The following is a 25757-nucleotide window of genomic DNA, read 5'->3' as shown; positions in this document are numbered from 1 at the left end:
GCGCTCTGCAGCACAGCATTGCTTTATAACCAGCTTGTACAGCGCTCTGCGGCACAGCATTGCTTTATAACCAGCTTGTACAGCAATCTGTGGCACAGCATTGCTTTATAACCAGCTTGTATAGCGCTCTGCGGCACAGCATTGCTTTATAACCAGCTTGTATAGCGCTCTGTGGCACAGCATTGCTTTATAACCAGCTTGTACAGCGCTCTGTGGCACAGCATTGCTTTATAACCAGCTTGTACAGCAATCTGTGGCACAGCATTGCTTTATAACCAGCTTGTATAGCGCTCTGCGACACAGCATTGCTTTATAACCAGCTTAAACAGTGCTCTGTGGCACAGCATTGCTTTATAACCAGCTTGTATAGCACTCTGTGGCACAGCATTGCTTTATAACCAGCTTGTACAGCAATCTGTGGCACAGCATTGCTTTATAACCAGCTTGTATAGCGCTCTGTGGCACAGCATTCCTTTATAACCAGCTTGTACAGCAATCTGTGGCACAGCATTGCTTTATAACCAGCTTGTATAGCGCTCTGTGGCACAGCATTGCTTTATAACCAGCTTGTACAGCAATCTGGGGCACAGCATCACTGATAGAAAAATATTCTGGTTCACACCAAGGTATAAACTATAAATCTTCAATTTAGCTTTTCTAAAGGATTTACGCTTAACAACCATATACAATTGCAATGACAGATTTATCTTTTAAGTTAATAACCTTCCCTTCCACTTTGCCTCCTCTGGTCTATAATGACACCCCCAACCTGAAGGACAATGTTCTTCAATGGAACACAAGGTAGGACACTGAGGCAGTGGAGTGGCACAACCTACCTAACTGACAGAGGTCATCACATGTGATGTCAGGTCAAGCAGTGTCATTTCTTGTCCTGTCAGATCACCTGAAGAGATTTTGACAGATTAATTAGGGATAATTCTGCCCCAAGAGACTTCAGGGGAAAAAGTTTTTTTTTTTTTTTTTTTTTTTTTTTTTTTTTTTATCTAGAAGATAAATAAGAAATGGTATGTTTTGTTTGTTTATTTTTTCCTTTTTTGCTCTTTAAAGGCTCAAAACAAATATTTTAATTGTAATACATTAATATGTTGATTAAACAAATAAATAAATACAAAGGTGGTCAAGCCCCATATTCTTTTAAAAAATTGTTAAAAGTAAAAAAGTAAACATGAATTTAAAAAGTTCCAATTAAGTTAAAACAAAGCCATTTCAGTATGTTTTTAAAACACAGGGAGTCAACAACAATGTTCTCTTTGTTGTCACTGCCACCTAGTGGTTCCTGTTTATAACTGCAGGCTGTAATCCAGCTGAAATAATAATAATAATAATAATAATAATAATAATAATAATAATAATAATAATAATAATATTCATATAGCAGGTGCTTTTATCCAAGGCTACTTACAGAGACTAGAGTGTGTGAACTATGCGTCAGCTGCAGAGTCATTTCAAACAACGTCTCACCCGAAAGACGGAGCACAAGGAGGTCAAGTGACTTGCTCAAGGTCACACAATGGAGCCAAAACAACTGCCAAAGCACTGTACATGGTGCAGGGCAGCCATGAAAATATGAATTCAGTTTAAGGGTTTTTACTACGGTGGTTTTTTTCTGTTTTATTGGTTTATGTAGAAAACTGTACGTGTACAGAACTGAATTGTTTATGTAAAAGACAACTAACAAATAGTCAATATGAAATGGATTGTAACCATTCATCGAATATCGATGAATCTGGATCTTTTATAAAACGATCCGATATACAATCCATGGCTTCTGTGTCGCGATACAGCAAGAAACATGCTAAAGGATGTTTTAATTTGTAATCCATCACCAAATCAAAATAAAAGGATCAGTTCCATTATCCAATGGTTGACTTACACTAAGTCCGGAATTCGAGTTGGACAGCAATGCCGGGGAGAGACTCAAAGCTAGGTGACAGTTAAACTCAGGAGCCTGGAATTGAGAGCCCTTCGGTGCATTATAGATCACCAGTGTGGACATATTTCAGGTTTCCTGTCACTAAAAACGGCTTGAAGAAACTTGACAAACCAAATACCGTGTGCGAGCGGTGCAAAACAAACATAAAATACACTGGAAATACAACAAACACGTCAATGCATGTACGCCGGCACCATGTACAGAAAACCAAACAACACAGTCAAGTGTAACAAGCCTTCGTCTTCCAGGAATCACAGGTCGTTCTTCCAGTTAAAAACAACATCATATATCATGTTACCTGTACATGAAATACAGTAGCAGGACAATATTCAAAGCTCAGTTTTTCCGAGGTTAAAAAAAGTATGAACAATAAATTTATATCGAAGAAAACACTATTTTTCATATGCAAAAGGTATACAAAAATTGTAATGAAGTTCCTAAAACAATATTAATATACAAAGCTGAACTTTGTTTGCCAGCAGTCCTTTCAAAATACGAGTAGTGTAAGCCTGAAAAAAACAGATTAGGTCTTTTTTTTTTTTTTTTACTCTGGCAGTTTCCTTTACTACTCCACAGAGCTTTAAAACAAGAATAAAATTGCACTTTATTTAGAGAGGGCTACTCAACCCTGGTCCTGGAGGGCGCTATTCCTCCTGGTCTTTGTTCTAACTGTACTCTAAATTGATTAATTGGACCAATGAAGCTTCTAATAAGTACTTAATTGGTCCAATTGAAACAAAAACCAGGAGGGACAGCGTAGCCTCCCCCAAGACCAGGGATGAGTAGCCCTGATTTAGAGGATTGTTTGTTGCTCAACAGCCATATCCCAGTATGAGGAGACTAGAGACATACAGCATGTGGGAGCATATTCATAATGCCATTCAGTACCACAGCAAATGACTATCTGCTTGCAGAGTTGCTATTTAGCCAGAAGGGGGCAACCTCGTCCTATAGTTCTACAGAGCAACATTGTGCAGTGTTTGCAAAACTTTAAGATCATATTTCACATGTGTTGCGATACGACCATAAAAAGATGATCGCGATATAAATGTTAATGATTATTCTATCAATAGTTTTAATTATCGTACCATATTGTTTTCAATTTGAAGTTTTATAATGTTGTAAAACACATTTTATCTTTATAAATAGTTCTTTTTTTGTGGTTCTTTGTAGAATATTGTGCTGTATCGCAATTATCATGATAACACCCTACAGAATAATCGTACGAGATTATTTTCATATCGTGACATCCTTATTTCAAATGATCACATACTAAATAGGATAATAGTTACATGCCTAGTTTCTTAATGCTTTTCAATGATATGTTCTCAATCACGGTTTTAAGTGTTACAACATTTTAAGATCTTATCACGTTCACCCCAGGAACAGACTTGCAACACAAATGGAACAGAGGAACAACAACACTATTGTTTCCATTCGCTTTTAAAAAGTCAATACTGGTTTTATCAATGTTCTTTTTTCTTGTAACAAACGTGAGCTGGTTAGGAAGCCCCTGTTTCACTCTTCCCCCAGTTACTCCTATGAAGCGCCGCACTGGACACTGAGGCCATTGATCTTCAGAGAGCCACATCCAGATTATCACAGGTATGGCATCCGAACAGGAGCTGCTCGTACAAGCACAGCTACATGCACACCACGTTAGCTTATCTTTTAGCAAAGAGCTTCCACAAGCAATGCAAAGTGTCTGCAGTCTGACACATGCCGGCTCCAGAAAATGATAAACTACCCTGTCGTTCATACAATGTGTTTAGTCATTCCTGGCCAGCGTGCCTTTTTCTATGAACTTGTTTTTATCCCAAACACACCTCAATGACAGAAGACCCATGGTGCCTAAAGGCCTAATCTCCCTCCATTTCCCTTGTTTACACAACCCTTAGAGAAGATACTGAATGAAAAACAAAGCAAAGCCTGTCACAGAGTTTATTTTTTTTTAGGAGAACAGTGGGGTATTTCACAACATTACTGGAATTGTGGTTCCAATATTATAACACACAGGTTTCTGTGATGGAAACAAAATTGGGCCTCACAGCAGGTAATCAACAAGCCACCTGAGTACAAGCCACTTTCAGTGTTTCCATGGCAACCTAGAACCGATTTCACAGCTACGACTTGCCCATGCCCGATTCCTACTCTGCAACCTTCTGAAGTCAGGTCACCACTGACCACGAAGTCTAACCTTGAACTAGCTCTACAACAGGCTTGCTGTGGAAACACCAAGGCACTCCTGCAGCAATGTCAGCCACGGTGCTTCATCTCAGTTACCCTGAGACAAAGACATTTCTCAGAGCTCTTTAGTTCTCTGAAATGACCAGCCTCATCTGTAATGCTGTGCATTTAAATAACAGGGCCTGATAAAAACACGAGAAATCCTCTCAAGCCCCTTCCACGCTCTGGCTGTGTGAATCACGTAGCCAACCCTCATGACACCGGGTCTGACCCAGCTAAAGCATGCCAGTGTGAAATTACATAGCTGACCTACCTGACACCAGGTAGAGCATGCCAATGTGAAATCATGCAGCCAACCTGCTGCTGTTAGTTATTTTCATGGAGGGAGAAGAGGAGAAAGCTGGCACACAAACAATGCAGAGCCACAATACAGCCTGCAAATCCCTGGCAATTAAAGTGAAACTATATTGTTGCAATATGACTGGCTGTGTTCAGGAAAGCGTAGATAAAGATTTGAAGAACTTCAGGAGATATTAGCTTGCATGTCCACACAGACACACAGCCTAGTTCTGTGCCCTTGTTCCCATAGTAACCAAGGCCAACCAGGAGTTGTCACAAAAACCCTCAGCTAGTTGGTCAGTTGTAAAAAGCTAGCACCGCCTCTATAAGACCACCCTGAACCTACAGCAAAGGATTACCATTTGATGGGAATGCCCAGAGTAGTCAATTCAATGCCAAACTATCCTACTGTCAGATACTGTACATGTAATAAAACAGGGCTGAACGCACACCACTAAACTGGATTCTAAATGGATAAGAGAAGAGTGACAATTTATTTTTTACTTTCAGAAAACATTTATTAATCTCAAGTTATATGTGCCCCATACATTAGTGTGTATTTTTTCCATAGTCTCAATTGTAACACAAACATGTTATACTGTAGATTGCAAATAATGTTGATATGTGCAATGGCAAGGCATTATATATAGTAATAAAACCTTATTTTCTTCACACAAATTAGAACAATTTACAGTGAGATCAGTGATTCAGAGAGCTCTCCTGTGAGAGATGTGCTCAACCTGCCAGCTCTATAAAGGGATTTTGCATCGAGACTTGATTCGTAACTGCAGTTTGCGCTACAGGGATGCAAGAATAGCATGTTGTTCCTATTAAATGTACGCTGGGAGCGGGTGATGAAACCTGAAACAAATTAGCTAAATTTACAGGTGAGCAAACACTGGCCCCAGAGACAAACAGAAAAACATGCCAAGGAAATGAGCCCTTCAACATTGCAATAAAGCACACAGTCTTCATCCCTATACAGTCTGTTACCGTTTCCCTTTCTAGGTCACTTCATCTCAACATTGTCTTTCGGGGTCCAAGCAGGTTACTGACGGATCAGGGTTTGCAAACACATAGAACAGTACAACAGACCAGGTTTTAAAATACATACGTTTACTATAGAATGTCTTTCAAAACTGCTTATTTGAGACCTACTGTATAGTGAATGGGAGTGCACAACAGGCTAGATGTATTGAATCATGTTCTTAGCGAGAGACACTTTAAAAGGTGTAGCAATCCAATCTCTTAGTGTTGAGCAGCACAAACACAAGGTCCTGTCCGAACATTTCCACTTCAAGGCACCACATGGCCTCTTTTGAAAATCCTTGACTATCAAAAATTTGTGCTGCACAAAAATGTAGTACACACATCAAATGCATAGCAGTTAAAAAAAATAAAAGTTTTAAATCACTGATCAAACTGGTTTACCAAGAGCCACTATTTGCAGCGAGTAGTATTTTAATTAACATGAAGCGCCCAGCTCTTTGCTTTCTCCCCTCCCCTCCCCTCCGGAGCTTCAACTCTCTGCCAAAGCACATTTTGCGGTTACACAGAGAGGAACTCTCCATGGAGATGCACACTTTTTTTTGGACTGAGCTGCAGAGAGATACTATTTAGTGGTTTTACAACCTTACTGCAGCGTACTCTACTTGTGTGGGAATCAGGGATTGTGATCTGGAACTTATGAAGGGTAAAGAGGCAGTGGGGTGGAGTTCTTCAATAGGCTTTTTGTGTTACAAGTGGGTACTGTATTGATTTACGGTCCAGTCACGAAGTACAGTAGTGCGATGTCTGTTCTTAACAGACAATACCTTAGTAGAGTACTGAAAACACAGTAAAAGGAGGAAATGGGCTGACTAACTTTTTTTTTTTTTTTTACTGTAACTATGGTTAACAAGGGTAACTGAACTTGATTGCTGTCTCAAGAAGAGAAAACCAATAACTTTTTGGAACAGCTTCATTTGTGAGTTCCATCAGCAGGTAGTAGCTATAACCCATGACTACATTTATACAAGATAAACGTGCCATTACAGGAAAGCAGTGCATCAATATGCTTTCCACCTGCTTCTTATTTACTCATCGTTTTAAAAGAGGGTTTAGCCAGACTCACAGTAATGACGGCTGTCATACAAACCCTTAGGACTGCACCCAACTGCAAATCACACTGCTACAAACATGTGTAATTAGCAGATTGGCAGATTTGTTATTATTATCAATGGTTTGAGGTGGTAAATAAGCAGAAAGAATGGTCTAAAATCCAATGAACTCAACTAAAAGGGAATAACTGCTATTCCAAATTGTAGCAAACTTAAAAGCAGGAAGTCCCAATTACTGTATGAAAAAATAAAATCTATTTGGAGAACGTAACAATGCACTGAAGCAGGCTGTCAAAGATTTAATTCTGGAAACCCTACAGCTGTGTTCCTGTATAGTAATTGAAGGTCTTTAAGAAATCAAACCTTCATACATCTTACAAGGTCAATCAGTGGTGGTATCGACCAGTGCTGGGAAAACTCTTTCATTTGATTTTTTAAGTTGTTCTAACCTGTTGCCCTTGGTCTCCCAATTGTAAACTGCTAGGCTACATGAATCATTGCTGGCATTCCGATCCAAACACGACACAGGCTACCTTTGTGCATTTGTCAGCTGCTTTGACCAAATGCTGACAGACAGATCAAGCAGCATCCTTCTTCCAGGGCTAAATACATAACCAATGCAGCTGTCTCTCCCTTTTTAACAGCACTCCGCAAAGGTGTCATTCTCATAACATATGATAGAGAACAGCAAACACACTGACTATTGAGTGATAAACTGGGTGCTCCTTTTTATCTTCTTCCTTTTCTTAATTATACAAATGCAAACAAGATTCCTCTAAAGCAAAAGGTCTGATACCCGAAGGGGTTGTGGTGCAACAGAAAGCAAGTCACAACAAGCACACTGCAAAATAAAAAGCAATATGCACTCAGTTTAACAGCGTCGTGTAACAAACATGAACTGTGCATTCGAAACAGGGAAGCCTCACATTGTGACAAGATCGTTCCTAAAAATATCACAATTGCTCCGAATTATTTGCAGAGGAACACTGAAATCAAAACAGACAACACAGTGTAGTTCTTAATGGCCAGAATACCAATAAAAAAACATCCAGGATATTGATGTAAAATAGGGGTTAAAAAAACAGAGGGTAAAATTTAATTTACATTTAATTCACAGTGTACTTTGTGTTGGGATGACAGGAGTTAATTAGCTGTTAGGAAACAGCATAGTTTAATTGCTAAATGTTCATGAGTAATGATAATTCAATGGGGACTATGAGTGATGGCCACTTACCTCCATACCATGGGTTATTGTGCTTTTAGTAGGCATACATTAAGACGACATTCAAATGTTAAAGGAAACACACTTTAACAGCTACATGGTCAGGCAAAGTGGCAGTCCCAGTGGTGCCATTTGGTAAAGGCACAGCCAAGTGGTGTGCAGCGAGTCTTGTGATGCTGTTTGAAATTGCAGTTTTTTGATGGGAATTTCACACAGACCTTTACATTGGCTCTGGAGCTTCCATGGGTCAGAGAGGCAACAATCTACTAATGCATTTATAACTAGCTAACTAATTTATCCAAAGATGCAAGGATTCCTATAGTTTTAGATCAATGCACACCAGCAGGTTGACACTTAAGGATAACATCTCCTGAGTGTAACACTAAAGTAGTTTTTTTTTTTTTTTTTTTTTTTTTAACCAAGAGATGTCAACACCTCTACCAAGAGAAACCCCAACCATTCTCTTCTACTATTCCAGTTGGAGTGCAGAGTACTGTTCTGCGATGCCTCATTTAGGGACTATCCATACAAAACCAAGCACAGTATCATGATATTCAATTCTATTACGATACTTTGGCGCTTATGTCGATTACATGTTAAAATTCATTTTTTTGCAAATGCAAAGTACATAAGAGGCTAATATCACAGTTAATAATGCTACAGCATGGTGGAATGCTGTTAAAATAATAATAATAATAATAATAATAATAATAATAATAATAATAATAATAATAATAATAATAATAAATATATATTATACATAAATAGTTCGTGTTTTCAAAAGTTCACTGTCACTGACTATAACATTCAAATAACACTGGTAAGAAAGCGCAAACACCTCATGTAAGTGAAACCATTTTCATTATTTCTTACATATTTAAAAATAACTTTTTTGGCCAGCTTCAAAATACTCCAATTACAAGGAATCTCTTATTCTTATAGATAAAATAACACAGAAACACTTTCTTTGAAGCAGACGTTTTATAAACTAGGCCAGATGTAGAAGTGCTCTAAAAATGTGCGCAAGGAATAAGAAAATGAAGCACTGTTGTGGAAGCCCATTCACACGAGTACTGCAAGAAACGGCTTGACGAGGGTCTTGCTTGGATCAATAAACAACCAACTGAGCAAGATGGGTCAAATGGACCTCCTCTTGTTTGTAATATTTCTTATGTTCTTAAAATGTCACATACAACATAACACTTCCATGAATCTATACTGTTCAAATCTTTTAAGTATTTCTACACTGTTTAACTCCCATTTTATATCACATCTTTGTGGGATTGTCCCTTTTTTGCACCTTTTTGTTTTATAGATCTTTTTATCCCTGTGAAATTATTTTGTCAGATCAGTTGAAAAATACATGCCATGGCATTGAGCCCATTGCCATCAAGAACACCGTAACTAATTACAGCCCTTGAGATGTCACCGTCACAGCACAGGTTTATCATCATCTCCGTGCATTGTGTCACGCAACAGGGCTAGTGCTTGAACACCACAGCACTAAAAGACAACGTAAAGTCAACGTTATAAATCACTTAAAACCCTAGTGTACACCAAAAAAATTGAATACTGTCAATAAATACTATGAAATCTACCCTAGTATCTGACTGGTGAAGGGTGTAAAAGTAGAGGTGGGCATGAGTAGAAAATCCAGAACCGGGTACCCATCGAGAAATACCTGGATCTTTTTCAGGCTTTATTACACTAAAAAAATTTAAAATCACTATTAAATCACTTTAGTGTATAATGCTAAATTTATATACGTGTACATAGTTACTATATGGTTATATATATATATAATTATATATATATATATATATATATATATATATATATAGATATATATATATATATATATATATATATACACACACACACACACACACACACACACACACACACACACACGCATGCATTTAGTCCCTTCAGATCTGTCGACTTGTGTAGCCTTTTTCAGTACTGGAAACATTGAAATAATAATAATAATAATAATAATAATAATAATAATAATAATAATAATAATAATATTTTAAAATAGTTATTAATGTTAAATGAGCTTCATGCTGCAGGATTCTTTGTGATATCTATAGGCCACATTCTTCTGCTGCTGTTGTTTAAAAACAAGACATCCAAGCAAAGCAGCATTGTGTGGAATTTCTTTACCAAAGCAGGAGAAAGCAGAATTTGCAAACTCTGCCAAGGAAATATTTCATTTCAGAGAAGGAAGCACTAGCACACTGACAGTGTGCTCCACAAATATTTTTTATTTAACCCAAAACAAGTAAGTGTGTTAGTAATGATTCACCCATACTGATTTCATTTTGTACTTTGCAGCTTACGCATTTTGGAGTGTGCATGCTTTTTCTTTGTCTTTTTAAATAAGGCTACTTATTTGATCTTCACGGTAAGAAACTATATATGTGCGAAATAACCATATTGGAAGCCACACAGTTATTATTAATGTATTAGAAAGTTATAACTAACAAACCCAACAGGATGTTATGCTGTTTTCTTTCTGCTTTAGTTTCTGATAACAGTCACCTCAGTTCTTATCATTGAGGTGTACTTGCTGCTCGCTGTGTTATTATTTTCTGTAAAACATTGATATCCTATCAGTTAAGAAAAGGCTTAATGCAAAGCTTGTCTTAACGTTGTCTTTATAATGCTGGCCAGAGACCCACGCTTACAACGGCATTGTCATATTTTCCACATTGTCTATAAATTCTCAAATTAATAAAATCGATACTCGGGTAGTAAAGAGAAACCCGGGTCAGGTCATTTAAAACCCAGTGGGTACCCAGGTTTTTGGTACCCAGGTTTTATTCTGGGATATAATCGCAATGACATATTAGCATTACCTAGTACAGAATGAAATAAATACATGCTTATTCTTTCTTTATTCAATGATGTTTCTTGACTGTCTATTTCTCCATGCACATCACATCCTTATACAGTCTAGAGCTTTACAGAAGCTCTACCAAAAGATAAGGATTTGTTTCATGCTACTGCTTATTCTTCATTTACATTAAGAAAAAAAACACTTCACAACATCCCTGAAACTGCAATATTATGCAATAACACCAATCGCCCAGCGGTTTGAGCCATTCCAGGTTTTACAGTGAGGTAAGACAGCTACAGCGCATATGTACAAGTACAGCTGTGTCAAATCAATGCAATACAACCAACACACGGCTGCTGTGCAACAGGAGTCTTACTTCTCTGAACATTAAAGTGAAACAACGAAAAGGGACATTTATCTGCACCTGCCGGTTTTCTTTGGTCCCTGGTCACGAGTTAGTTCTAATCAAACAGTAACTAGGTTGGGGAGAAAATCATAACCTTGGAATTCGAGGCAAGTAAAAGAAAGAAACCAAGACATTAAAAGAAAGGAATTACATTTGAAATTACTTCTAACAGGCCTTGCTTTGAAATGCAGACAGTTTGAGGGCATCCAAATCTGTTAAGGCCTAAGCTGTAACAATAATATCTTTCTCTGCACTCAGAGAAGGGGGAGGTGGTAACATTTCAACAAAAAAGAAAACAGAGGTGAAAGTAGCTAAAGAAAAAAACAGTTCTTCCTTTAGTGCACTTTAGTTCAAGTGTTCCTTAGAAATTACACGGTCAGCTTAAATCTTAAATTACCTACAATTGTGGGCTATTTTAGAGCATCTCAGGATTGTGTGTTAACTAAAGTTTCGAATCTTCGACTTCACCCAGTTAAGTACAGTTTTGCACATTGCAGAGTATAACGAAGTTTACCACTTCATCTTGTTGAGAACACACACAGCACTGTCAAGTACATTTATAAAGCCGTTTGAAGAGATAGACCTTGTATATCTTTAGATGTGTCTCTATTGTAACGCAACAGTAAAAGCTGTATACTTTTACTCCCTCACCCCACACACACTTTTATAAAGGATCGGGCACCGTTGCTGCAGTGTTTTGTGTTAGAATCTCATTACGACCCACCCTGACAAATATTTATTCAACTTCAGTCCTCCTGATCGTCCTACAAAAACAACTTGCAAATGCGCCAACGTGGTACATTTTTTCTTTCTTCCCTTTTGATTTCCACAAGAACTGTTTAACATTACATCACAGCAGAGGAAAGAGGTTAGACTCAGTAAACCCCAGGAATGTGGATTTCATAAAGTGTGCACTCCTCTCCTGTGGTGCTCGAGGTGTTTTCAGGAGTTACACTAACAATATTGTTGCAGCTGTTGTCCCCAGGCTTGCCAAGCATGAGACACTAAAAATAAAGTTTGATACAACCAGGGCCCCTCCCACGATGAGGCAAGAACTGCTTCTCGGGCAGCAAAACCTCAGCACGTGTTTCTCATTCCAGACCCAGAAATGAAGACTGCATCCACTGCAGCCGTCTCCAGTAAAATTAATATTGCCTCCACTGCAGCAGTCTCCAGTGAAATGAAGACTGCGTCCACTGCAGCCGTCTCCAGTGAAATGAAGACTGTGTCCACTGCAGCCGTCTCCAGTGAAATGAAGACTGCGTTCACTGCAGCCGTCTCCAGTGAAATGAAGACTGTGTCCACTGCAGCCGTCTCTAGCACACAGCCTCCCATGTGCTGGAGACGGCTATCAACAACAAGCAGCTGTACAATCTTGCATTACTAAAACTGCTGGACAGCTGAATGGCTGAGTTCAGTATTTCCAGTTAAAATGACAGCGAAAGACAGAGAGAGCATTGCTTAACTTCAACATAAACTATACAACAAAACAAAAACAAATCTAGTTAGAAAAAGCCACAAGAGGATCCCTTATAAGAAATGACAATTTGAACTGATAATCAAATAAACACTTTTTAAACCCTTAGTTTACTATACTTTGACAGTCGGTCACAGTTCTGTAATTCAATAGGCCTTTTAAAAGCTTTTGTAACAAAATGTACTTGCAGTATCTATTTCACACCTTTAGTTCACAATGCTAGGTCTTGCCCCACTGAGTCAGAACAAACGTTCCTCTCAAATCAAGCACTGTTCTGCCTCTCTGAGTACTAATAATGAAAAACAGTGGCCCAATGTGGCTGCTTCCTTCAGGAACCCTTAGTTTCAATATTGCAGGGCTTCAATGGTTTGTTTGTAGTGATTTAACACTACAAAATGTAAAGAGGATTACTTACCAGCAGCAGATATATTAACTCAACTGGCTACATGGGCACACATTAATGCAGAACGATACATGCAGATCTGAGCTAATAACACTTAGATTAAATTAGCTAAACTCTAATTAACAGTCAATAAAACACTGCAAATGCTTAGTTTGCGCTCATGTAAAATCACAGCTTGGAGACATTTCCTCTCTGTCAATGAAAAATGAGCAGTCAAAATGCAGCGAAACCTTCAATAAATCAATTAGAAAGATGTGCAAAATGGTGCACCCCATGGATTAAAGAAAACAGTCAAAAGTGGTGCCAATGAATTTCTTGAACCCAAACTGAAGCCCAGAAGTGTACGAGGGGAGCTTATTAAACTGGTTCCTTCACAGTCATAGCAGGGGTCAAGAAGAGCTGCTTCCTCGTAGTGACCCCTGGGCAACGTCTCCGACTTACCATGCAATGTTTACCAGTAATGAATTGTACTCCGCAAGAAGAAAATAACCTAAGGGTCTTTCAAGAACCTACAGGTCCGTGTATCCTGCAAATCAATGTGGAAGGCCTAACTAGAGCCAAATGGGTGGTCATCAACCACCTGGCTCAAGAGCACAAAGCTCAAGTGATCCTTCTTCAAGAGACTCACACCAAAGATGACAGCAATATCAAGATACATGGCTACCACCTCACGGGTGCAATCCACCATGCGCACCATGGAGTGGCTACCCTAGTAAAACTTGACAAAAAAGCAAAGCATGTAGCCCAATCACCGGACGAAGATACTACACAGTGGACTGCTATTGAAATAGAAGGCTTTACTATTATCAACATCTACAAACAACCTAGTACCCAGTTCTCCAGTCTTCCAAGCTACCCGCATCCTGTCATGGATGCTGGTGATTTCAATTGTCAACACACCAACTGGGGCTATCAAAAGAGCACACCGGAAGGCAAGGCCCTAGCCGACTGGGCATCCATTCAAGGTTTAACTCTGCTGTTCGATAAGAAACAAGCCAATCCATTCTTCTCTGCCAGGTGGCAAAGTGGAACAATTTTCAGCCCAACTAACAACCACATGCCTTCAAAACAACGCTCAGTGCTGAGCAGATTTCCGAAAACGCAGCACAGACCAGTAGTCATGTTCCACCCAGCACTTGTGGCACCAACTCCAAGCCATCCATCTGCTCACTGGAACTTCCAAAAAGCAAATTGGACCGAATTCAAAGAAACCAGCTCCTTTCCGCTTAAACTTCCAGATCCAAACTCAACTGTTGTTAACGACTCGTACTCAAGGTTCTGCAATATGATTATCTCCACATCTAACAATCATATCGCAAGAGGTTTCCGTAAGACCTACATTCCCGGCTGGGACAAAGAATGTACGAACTTAGCCTCTGAACTCGACCCAACAACGACAGTAGAAAGAGCGCAATCCATTGGCAAACAAGAAGAGTGGAACAACACGGTCTCTGAAATCGACATGAAGCACTCCAGTACTAGAGCCTGGCAAACCATCAACCGACTGACTGGCCAAAGCCATAAACCACAAATCCAAAACCAGGTCAAAGCCAAAGACATCGCAAAGGTGCTTGTCGACAATGGCAAACCAACCCACATAGACAAGCAGTTTGCCAGGAAAGTTAAACATGAGATTCACGACAACTGGCGAGCCAGCTCAGCAGATGATAACAGCCACAGCAGCTTTACCTATCCTGAACTGATTGCAGCGATTTCCACCCTCAAGGCAGGGAAAGCTCCAGGACCTGACCACCTGCATCCTGAACAGCTTACCCACCTCTCTGCACCTGCCTTAGAATGGCTGCTAGCATTTTTCAACAACTGCCTATTACTAAACAAAATGCCTAAGATCTGGAGAACAGCAAAAGTCATAGCTATCCTTAAACCAAACAAACCACTTGAGGACCCAAAAAGCTACCGGCCAATCAGCCTCCTTTGCATCACCTTCAAGCTTATGGAAAGGCTAATATACAACAGAATAAGCTCCATCGTAGACTCACAGCTCCCAAACGAACAAGCAGGTTTCAGGCCAAATAGATCAACAACCGTCCAGGTCTGCTGTATGGTCGATGATATCGAACAATGCTTCCAAGAAAAAAAGAAAGCGGGTGCTGTTCTTGTGGACTTAACAGCAGCTTATGACACGGTCTGGCATATAGGACTCATACTCAAACTGCTTCGTATCATCCCAAATAAGAAATTGGTCCTCTTTATCCAAGAACTAATCTCTAACGGATAATTTACCTTAACACTGGGCAACGACACCTCCAGGAAATTTCACCTCAAGAATGGCGTCCCGCAAGGCTCGGTGCTGGCGCCAATGCTGTTTAACATCTACACAGCTGACCTGCCATGTACAGCTACCAAAAAGTACACATACACAAACGACATCGCTATTTTATACTGCTCCACAGACATCAAAGCAATATAAACTACACTATCGATTGACCTGAACAAGCTGAACTGCTACTTCAAAGACTGGAGGTTAAAACTTAGCATCACCAAGACAGTGAGCAGCATTTTCCACCTCGCCAATCGCCTCGCTAACACAACAAATCAACGTCAAGTGCGAAGACAAAACTATTCCATTTGAGAAAAGCCCGAAATATCTAGGAGTTGTACTTGACCTCTCACTGACCTTCAAGCAACATCTCGCACAAACAGCAGCAAAAACCCAAGCAAGCAACAACCTCTCAGCTGGCCTTTCTGTCTGGTACAAAAGCCCCAACACCTCCACTTTTAACCATGATAACATATACAAACCGAAACGTCCCCCTTGTCTTTCACTGATTGATTGTGCAGATTAGCTAGGTAATGAAGCAGATGATTTACAAAGTAGTTGCTTTTCCACCTCAACCCTGGATATCACAGGCTGCAGAGGCTGTGCAAATGCTAGGATTAATCTTTGAATGATCACAGGGCTCCTTGTTAAACCAGTGTCATTCAGTCTCCTCAATATTCCTGGTTCAGATATGTTTCATTATCTCTATCTCACGCCTCCTCAACTCAAAGGATAGCATTTATCAAAAACATCAAGAATCCTTTATTTAATATATCTTGCTACAGAACTGTAACACGCATGTCAGAAGCATACATTCTCCACCATGGACACAGGTAACCAAGTTTCAACAACAACATACTCTGTACTCCCAAAACATTCTACTTTTCACTCAAGAGCAAAAACACTTGTAAAAGCAGTCCAAGCTAGGCCTCCTTGTACACTTGTAATTCACTTCCTAGGGAGGTTGAACTCTCATCAGGTCAGAATTACTGAAAACCCAACAGTTTGAATTTGTAAGACTCACCCGGTCTTTGTCATCAGCCACGTCACACAGAACATCATCAAGATCCAAGATGCCCCCGTCACTGTGCTCCAAACGATGGACTTGTAACCAGTAGCCGTGATCCTGCAAAAGCAAAAAATAAATCACTAAAAGAAAGAAATAATGTATAGTACGTAAACCTAAAGCCTCTTCCAAGCCAAGTCAGGTCAGTACAGAAAGCCCAGTGTGCTCGTTTTACTTGACCTCATTTGACAGCAGGGTGACATGACCTGTTGCACTCAAACATCTTGACCTCTAATTTCGAGTCAAGTTAGTGTTCAGCGTTGAACCCAATGAAATATAGTCACTCTTTTTCCTGTAATAATCGTTTTAATCCTGGCATTTTCTTCTAAATCAATTTATCCGCAGCACATGCAAACAAGGAATTAAACAATAACCCTTATTTTCCTATTCTGAAGTACGCTAGCTTTGGTCCCAACACAGTAACAGGAAAATATTGCACTGGGAGAACATACTTAGTCATGGCCATACCACACAACATGTTACATAGAGTCAATCTGTGTAAAAAGTGTGTATTGTAGACTGAATATGAAATTTGCCAACCAAGTGGCACTCAAGTTTTACAGACTGGTTTGTTTCATGGTGCAGATAAAAACATGGCACATATTTTCACATGGAAATTCTACAACAGCTGCATTCCATTTTTATATATATAAAATATCGAACAGAATGAAATTTCAATGTACCATTTGTAATTCAGTAATATGAGAGAACTGGTCAGGGGTCTGAATACTTTTTCAAGGCACTGTGTGTATATATATATATATATATATATATATATATATATATATATATATATATATATATATATATATATATATACACACACACACACACACACACACACACACACACACACAGTGCCTTGAAAAAACTGAAATATCTTGCTGCCTAAGTATTCAACCCCCACACATTAATATTTGGTAGAGCCATCTTTCGCTGCAATAACAGCTTTAAGTCTTTTGGGGTAAGTATGTGTCAGCTTTGCACACAGTGTCGGAGTGACTTTGGCCCATTCTTCTTGGCAGATTTGCTCCAGGTTGTTCAGGTTGGTTGGACGACGCCTGTGGACCGCACATTTTCAAATAGTGCCACAGATTCTCAATGGGATTGAGATCAGGACTTTGACTGGGCCACTGTAGGACATTCACCTTTTTTGTTCTTGAGCCACTCCAATGTTGCTTTGGCCTTGTGCTTGGGATCATTGTCCTGCTGAAAGGTGAATTTCCTCCCAAGCTTCAGTTTTTTAGCAGACTGAAGCAGATTCTCTTGTAGTATTTTCCTGTGTTTTGCTCCATCCATTCTTCCTTCAATTGTAACAAGATGCCCAGTCCCTGTTGAGAAGCATCCCCACAGCATGATGCTGCCACCACCATACTTCACTGTAGGGATGGTGTGTCTTGAGGCATGGGCAGTGTTAGGTTTGTGCAACACATATCGCTTTGAGTTTAGGCCAAAAAGCTCTATCTTGGTCTCATCTGACCACAAAACCTTTTCCCACATCGCAGCTGGGTCACTCTCATGCTTTCTGGCAATCTCCAGAAGTGCTTTCAGATGGTACTTTTTGAGTAACGGCTTCTTTCTTGCCACCCTCCCATACAGGCCAGTGTTATGCAGAGCTCTTGATATGGTTGACTGGTGTACCATTACTCCACTCCCAGCCACTGAACTCTGTAGCTCCTTCAAAGTGATTGTTGGCCTCTCTGTGGCTTCTCTCACAAGCCTCCTTCTTGTTTTGAGGGACGGCCTTTTCTTGGCAATCCCTGGGTGGTGTGATGCAGCTTCCACTTCCTAATTATTGATCCAACTGTGCTCACTGGGATATCCAACACTTGGATATTATTTTGTACCCTTGGTAAGGTAATTGTGTCCTCGTTAGGGCAATTTCTTTCATCGGTGCAAACTGGGAGCTTCCACAGCACAGGGGTTGAATACTTATGCAAGCAAGATATTTCAGTTTTTTATTTTTCTTAAAGATATTTCCCAACATAAAACCAATGTCACCTTACAACAATTGATTTTGAGTTTTAGTGTTTTAAAATAAAATATCAAAACAGAACGAAATTTCAATGTACCATTCGTAATTGAGTAATATGTGAGAATTGGTCAGGGGTCTGAATACTTTTGCAAGGCACTGTATATACTTTTTTTTTTTTTTTTTTTTTTGGAGTGTGCACTGGATTTCTACGTGGCCAGACAGAGGAGGAGGAGATGGCCCCAAATATTTAGAAGTTATCTGGCTTTTCTGAACCTGTCTGACACATGATGTATGAAGCAATTTTCACTTCAACAATTACTAACATCTGCCAACTGCTTCAGGCTGACCTGGAAGGAGGCATGCAGAGAGCATATTATTTGCCTGCAGCAGTAAGGGTATCCACTGCACTAACATTTTATGCCACTGGCTCGTTCCAACGTACTGTGGGTTATACTGTAGACATAAGCTAGTCGGTTGTAACATGTGCAGTGCAAGATGTAACCGCAGCTTTGGTAAAGTTACAGGATCATGAATCCATTTCCCTGTCTCTCACGAGCAACAACAATACACAAAGCAGGGTTTTCTTGGGAGGTATGGGTTTCCTGGTGTCCTGGGAGTCATTGATTGCACACACGTGCAGCTACGTGCACCAACACACCTCTACATAAATTGTAAGGGGACTTATTATGTCAATGCGCAAGTAGTGTGTGACACTGACAATAACTACATCACAAATATGAAAAACTATCCTGGCTCCGCTCACGAGTCGTTTATCCTCACGATTTCCCAGGTGGCAGATGCGTTTCAGCGGGATGACAGTCTGAGAGGATGGCTGATAAGGGACAATGAGTATCCACTAAAGAAGTGGCTACTGACACCACTGCTCAACCCCACAACCCCTGCCGAACAGAGGTACAACCGTACATTTAAATGTGCTCATACTGTTATTGAGCAAACATTTGGAATCCTCAAAATGTGGTTCCAATATTTGGATGTCACTAAGGGAACACTACAGTACACTCCTGAGAAGGTAGGAAATATCATCCCAGCTTGTGTTTTACATAATATAGCTCTCCGTAATGGATGTCATGTTGAACTTGGAGGAAAGATGATTACAGGGTTTGAGGGAATCCTCCTCACTTGGGCTGGTGGACAATTTTTACTTTTTGCGCTTTTGTCTCTGTGGCAATGTTGCCTGCCCCTGTGTGCACTTCAGTGTTATGTGTTATATGTTGCGTGTTGTGTGTTAATGTTGGTGTATAGTCATTGATACACAGGATATAAAATGGGTCTGTAGAACACAAGTTCTTTAAAATGTATATTTAGATTTAGGCACAAGGATTGCACAGCACTTCACGTGTAGGTAAAATGTAATAATATGCGGGCACAGGGAACTGCACTTTATTAATTCACGTGCAGTTGTACTGAGACTCCAATTGAATGACTGATTAGCAATTGAGTCTCGGTACAGCTGCATAAAAGCAGAAAGTTTTCACTTACTCGGGGTTGTGTGTTCAGCGAGTGGAGAACGGGATTGGAGACAGAGGTAACAATAGTAAGAATAGTTAAAATACAAGCTAACCGTCTGTGTAGTCCGTTTTGTTTGTCTCTATTTTGGTGAAAGTGCCGTGTCCTGTGTTTTGTTTGTCTTACAACCTTTTATTTTCTGTTTGTTCATTATTAAATGCTTAACGAAAGCAATCACTCGGCTTCACCAAACTCCACCTCTCGGTTGTGCACAGATTTGTTAAATTAGACACAGAATGTGTTGCCTTTTCAAAGCACAAAACTGTTTGTTTTCTTTCGTTTTTTTACATCAAGTTACCCTTAACCTGTAAACAGCCATACAAATGACTAACAGCTTTTTGTTTTCTGCTGTAGTTTCGTACAGCAAATCTGAAACAACTTAAATTTGAACATTGTCAAGTTCTATAAGGCTGCTTCAGACATGTTCGCTGCTCTGAGGGTTAAAAAACTGGGCAAAAACAAACTGTACACACAGCTGCTGCCTTTACCCTTTTTTTCCTAAAATCGCCAATTATTTTACTATTTTCTCCCAATTAGGCATACGCAATTATTTTTAGGCTCAGCTCACAGCTACCAAGGCATGCTATTTGTGTGTCGCCCCCTAGGAGCTCCCGTCTACAGTTGGCAATAAAATAGCCTTTTGAACCGGTGACCTCCAGGCTATAGGGCACATCCTGCTCTCCACTCAGAGTGCCTTTACCAGATGCGCCACTTGTGAGCCCTCTTCACCTTTACTTTTATAGTAAAGGAAGATTGTTCAGCCTCCGAACATGTCCAGACTGCAAAATAGTAATGTGTTTCAAACGGACGCAAAAGCAATACCCAGACAAAGATTTTTATATTTTTTGTTTCATCTCCCAAAAGAAAAATGTTGCCAGGGAAGCTTATGATTATCATCAAGCTAAAAACATTCAATTAAAAGCCTAGACTGTTAGTCCTCAGGCTCATGGACTTTCTCTGTTTAAATGTTTTAGAGATTCAACATTTTTGTGCGCTTAAAAGAACAAAGCTGCAATCACGATTTCTGTGCGTGCGAGTCTTCCAGGCTTCTGTTAAACAGTGTTCCCCTAAAAAAGAAAACATACATATGGTTTACTCCACCACCACAAACATGCATGCAGCTCCAGTATATTATCTCTAGGCTTATAGTAATTGTATGCAACTGAAAAGATCTGGCCAATGCAGGCACAACTCCAAATACTGCATCTCACTGGGGGCTGAGCAGCAAGAAAATAAAACAGCCAGCAAGATTCTAAAACGCCTGCCACAACCTCGCTAAGAGACGATTTCAGACTGCATCAAGGCCTCCTTCAAGTAAAGAGAGCTTTAAATATCATCAAGGATGGTGTGTACATGCAATCAGTCTTTCGGGATTGGCTATACCTTAAATGCCCTAACAAGGATCCAGCAAACATAGTTCAACAACTTAATCATATAATATCAAAGTAACCATATACTGTAACATGAAAGAGATCTGCAGGGCAATTCCATAACAAGCAGGCAGATTAGGAGAAGTTAATCACATTGTAACTATGCTTTAAAAGTTAAGACAATTTGGTCAACCAACGGTGTGCCAATCTCCTAGTCCACATTGTACATCTACAGCAGCCCTGTCAAAACACCAGCTTCCCTGACCAATGTTACTAAAAATAGATGTTCCTAAACAAGATCTACTATATGAATTTACAACCTCTATGTAAACTACACTGCTAGTAATACATATAATAAATAGGCAATGCATTTATCTAATTTTTGCAGGCATTTCTACAAAGTCTCTCTCCATCTTGGTCAGATTGCTTTACTTTATTTACATGTGTGTCAGTGGCTTTGTTGGTGTTTGTGTCCACAGTCATAGTGGAAGTACTGTTGCTGTTGTCTTTGTCAGCATTTTCAGCCTTCTTAAATAAGTATTTTGTAATAGAAGTTCCTAATGCTCTTTTCATTGCATCAAGAGGAATCAAGGGAACTGAGCGGGAGATGCGAGTCATGTGACTTAGCTTGCCTATTCTACAAGTTCCAACTCTACTACACTACTGCTGTCCAGGAGTACGGTTTACAGAATCCATCACTTCCTGTACCATTGTTAGAGAGGATGCAAAAAGCTTAATGATTATTGTACACTTTGTTCGTAAAGTTTACATTGGGTTTTGGTTTTATTTCAAATGCTTAGGGGTTAAGATATCATATTTGTAATGTTATTGGTAAAAGATGGACTTGGTTGTTAATGCAACTTTGAAATATACCTTTTCACAGCAGCTTAAGATTTTAAAGCACTTTATTTCTTTCTAGTGCTTATTCATTGTAAGACTCATTTACTATTAAATGAAATTGAGAACGTTACTTGATGACATATGAGGGGTGGGGAGGGTTGTAACAGCTGTAGCAGGGGGATTGGTGTTGGTGTAATTTATATGTGGAAATGGTTTTGTTTGCTATGCCTTTTGGAGCAACTTTGTTTGATTGAATGATTGTTTACAGGCTGCAGCTCATTTAGGACTTGCTGCCTGCTAGGTTTGGTTGAGAGGAAGCGATTGGTTGTGTCAGTCCTTGACAAGCAGGTGGGCATGTCTCGACTGAGTGCCCCTCAGCATAAAAACATCCAGTGGGGATCGTTCTGGGCGACTGCACTGCCATGCTACACAGAGGGGCGCTGTGTACCCTCAGGAGGAGAGCATCTGCTCTGCAGGAACTACAGCTACACAACCCTTGAACTGCAGATGCCCAGCCAAGGCCACATGAAGAAGCAGGAGTCGTCATAAGAATACCAGCTTATCAGTATGTTAGTTTAGGGGATGGTGATCCCATGTAATGTATAGCGAGGGTTAAGTAGTGTAGCAGGTTCCTGGAGCGGGATGCCTCGTTCAGTAAGGCTAGCGCTCGCCCTGTGTGGCACCTTTTATTTGTAGTTTTTGTACAGAGTTTTATTTTTGTCTTTTGTACAGGTCTCCTGTATGAGTCCTCTGTGCGTTACCGTCGTTGGTAGGGTCACATGACCCATTTGTTTACTTTGTGTTAATAAATCCTGCGCGCATGTGCCGGTGTTTTCAACTCCAACTTCCATGTGTCTCTCTCTTATATATCAGCGATGACCCATGCACGTGACTGGGGTACCCTGTCACACATCAAGTAAAGATTTATTGCCAAGAACATAATGGTGAATATATCTATTTTTTAAATCCAGTAATTCAACTACAGTTTACGTCAGAGGCGGTTTGTTTGAGGTAAGCAGTTCAACAACCAAAATACCCATTTCAGCACAACTAATACTCAGTTCACAGTACTGCTGATTACAGCTTCTATAATGCCGGAGGACACTGTCAGTTATGCTAGCAGATCAACATGACTGGTGCACTGACTAAACAATATTTTTAAAAAAAGGCAGGCAATAGTAAGGATGAACAATTATTTCAAGCGAGAGGCCTCGGTTTTAAAAATACACAAAAGCAGCGGTCTAGAACTTCTAGCAGCAAAATCTTGCTGTTGCGAGTCCCTATTATTGTGAATCTTTTTAATTGTGAACACCTGAAACACACAAGACACTGTCAGTGTGGTGTCGGGCCACCATGGGATGTCAGGACAGTGCCAATTCGACCTGACAAATCTGCAAAGGCATTACTGTACCTTACTGAAGAGCAATACATACCTGTAGCCATTACTAAGGGGTTACCACCACCACCAAACAGCAAATTGACTTGTCATGAAACTAGTAACTACTCAATATGGAAGCACTTAAGAGATAACACCGACTATCAGCACTCTCAAATTCTGTCTGCCCTTGCCCATCAACACTGAAACTAACTTGCAACAGGGGAGAACGCAGCTTTAAAATGTCTCAATTCGATAAGTCAGGGGCAGCTCATTTACACAAAACATTTCACTTTCTATTTTTTGTACTACCTCTGTATGTTTATTGTCTATGTGCATTTTTATCTTCACTCATTAAAGACCAAATCTTAACATTCAGTTTCCCCATCAAGTCCCTTTTGGGATTAGCTATAGAAATGAGTCTTTCAACACATACAGCAGTAAACAGCACTGTGGGTTCCAAATGCAAACAGTAACTTGTGGTGTTAATTGCTGTTAATGGCTTTTTCATTGAAACACGGACCACCCATGAGCTAAACAAGCCTCCCTCTCCCGAAGCCTGATTGCTGCTTGTTTGATCAACAGGAAACAAAAATGCTGCAAATTTGTTTCAACACAACCTACCGGCTAATTATTGCCGACCGATAATTTAAAACAAAGAGGTGTTCACAGCATATATGTACTGTGAACTCAACACGAAGCATTGCATGCTAGCCAACATATCCAACATAAAAACGAATTTTTACATGTACTGCAAGAAACGCTCTACAGTGTTACCTTCCAATCTCCCCAGTGTCCTGCCAAATGCACAGCCCTTCCTCAGGGGCACACTGAGCTTTCACCTCATATTAGCGGTGGCATCAATCTTACATTACCCAAGAGGCCTTGCAACTGGAACTATGACCTTGTAAACCTGGTAAAGTCTACATGGCGGTTTACAAAGTGCTTTGTAATTTTCATGAAATAAGCAAAACAACAACACACAGAATTTAAGAGCATACCCCCAAGTGTTCTACTGTGTGTATCCTTTTCATTAAAAAAAAATCCCTATTGTGGAATATCTGCATGCAAACAGAAGACAGAAATATTTAGTGCCACTTATCAGTAACTGGGCTACACCTTCTCATTTGATTTGAACAAAGACTTCTCGCAGAAATGTAATGAACCTCAATGTGTCTCAGCTCGGAGCCATAATGAGCTTGTTCAGGCTAAATCAGATTGCTTGCATGTGCTCAATCACATGTTACTGTGCAAGAGCACAAGCTTTGCCCCCCATGTAACAAGTCACTCAAACCTAAATTCCACAGGAAGACATGGACTGCCTGGAATTTCAAAAGGGTTCGCAATGTTAACCCTGTACATACATGACGTTGCACTATTACATTATTTTATGAATTCCAATTTTATTACAATTTTGTTGTTTTACAAACTAGCTTTGTATCTAGTTTTTTTACAATTAAAACCACTGTCTCAATTTATGTTTTATTACATTTGCATTACTGTTGTTTGGTGTGTGTGTGTGTGTTATTGAAATGTGAACGATATTGTATTGTAATCCAAACAAAATGGCTTATGAAAACGTTAGAGATTTCACTGATCTGACTTTCATAAAACTGCCACTTACCTACAGCACAGCTGTGTTTGTGGTTTCTTTTTACACGTCAATATGTTGTGTATTAAACCTGTATTTAGGAAAGCCATCAAGGAGATGAACCATCTTGTTCTCACCAGTACAACATTGGGGACAAATACAAAAGGACTTCTTCGCAGTTGAACAATACAAAAAGGTTATTTTACAGCAACACGCTGTCAACAGCTTATTCAGAATTTTTTTTTAGATCAATAGCCAGATACGACAGGAAGACAGTAGGTGATGAGAAGATTAGGCATTTCAAAACACTAACAATAAGACACTGCAGCATAATGTGTAAGGGTGGGCACCTCAAACACCGTTAGGGATTGAAGCACGGGAGGCTTCCCTACAACAAAACATACAGACAAGTGCAGCAACCATCTACTATACAGCAAACCTGTTTAACAAACTGTGTGCTACAGCACATACACACCTGGGTTACATTAGGACCACAGAACACATTAACCCTTGATTCACAGCTGAGGCAATGCACCATTTTTGGAAAGATCTGCTACTGACTTTGCAATGCAAACAAAACCTAAAACAAAAACCTAAAAAAAAAAAAAAAAAAAAAAAAAACACACTTCAAGTACATTTAGCAATTCAATAGCATACAAACAGCACTTGTTCACATGATCATTTTGCACTGTTATTTTCTTCAGAATGCAAAGCACAACTGGTGTACTTCCTTTGGAGCAGCCAGCATCAACATTGCAGTAGTGAAGCTTACTCAATTTGAGGAAGCTGACTGAGCTTCAAAA

The 25757-nt window shown here is 39.7% G+C and overlaps 1 protein-coding gene across 12 annotated transcripts in view; it reads right to left on the bottom strand.

Moving 5' to 3' along the window:
• The window catches only part of LOC121314090 (partitioning defective 3 homolog), a 377684-nt gene that overhangs the window by 300486 nt on the left and 51441 nt on the right, over positions 1-25757 (bottom strand). For all 12 annotated transcript variants that reach the window (XM_041246939.1, XM_041246940.1, XM_041246942.1 and 9 more), the window contains exon 2: positions 16235-16336. In XM_041246939.1, the coding sequence (XP_041102873.1) occupies positions 16235-16336 (102 nt within the window). The remainder of the gene's footprint in view (positions 1-16234; positions 16337-25757) is intronic.

The sequence above is a fragment of the Polyodon spathula genome, chromosome 4 (genome assembly GCF_017654505.1).
Source record: "Polyodon spathula isolate WHYD16114869_AA chromosome 4, ASM1765450v1, whole genome shotgun sequence".
In the NCBI taxonomy this organism is placed as follows: domain Eukaryota; kingdom Metazoa; phylum Chordata; class Actinopteri; order Acipenseriformes; family Polyodontidae; genus Polyodon; species Polyodon spathula.
The sequence above is the reverse complement of the archived record's forward strand: the minus strand, read 5'-3'. Positions and strand labels throughout refer to the sequence as shown.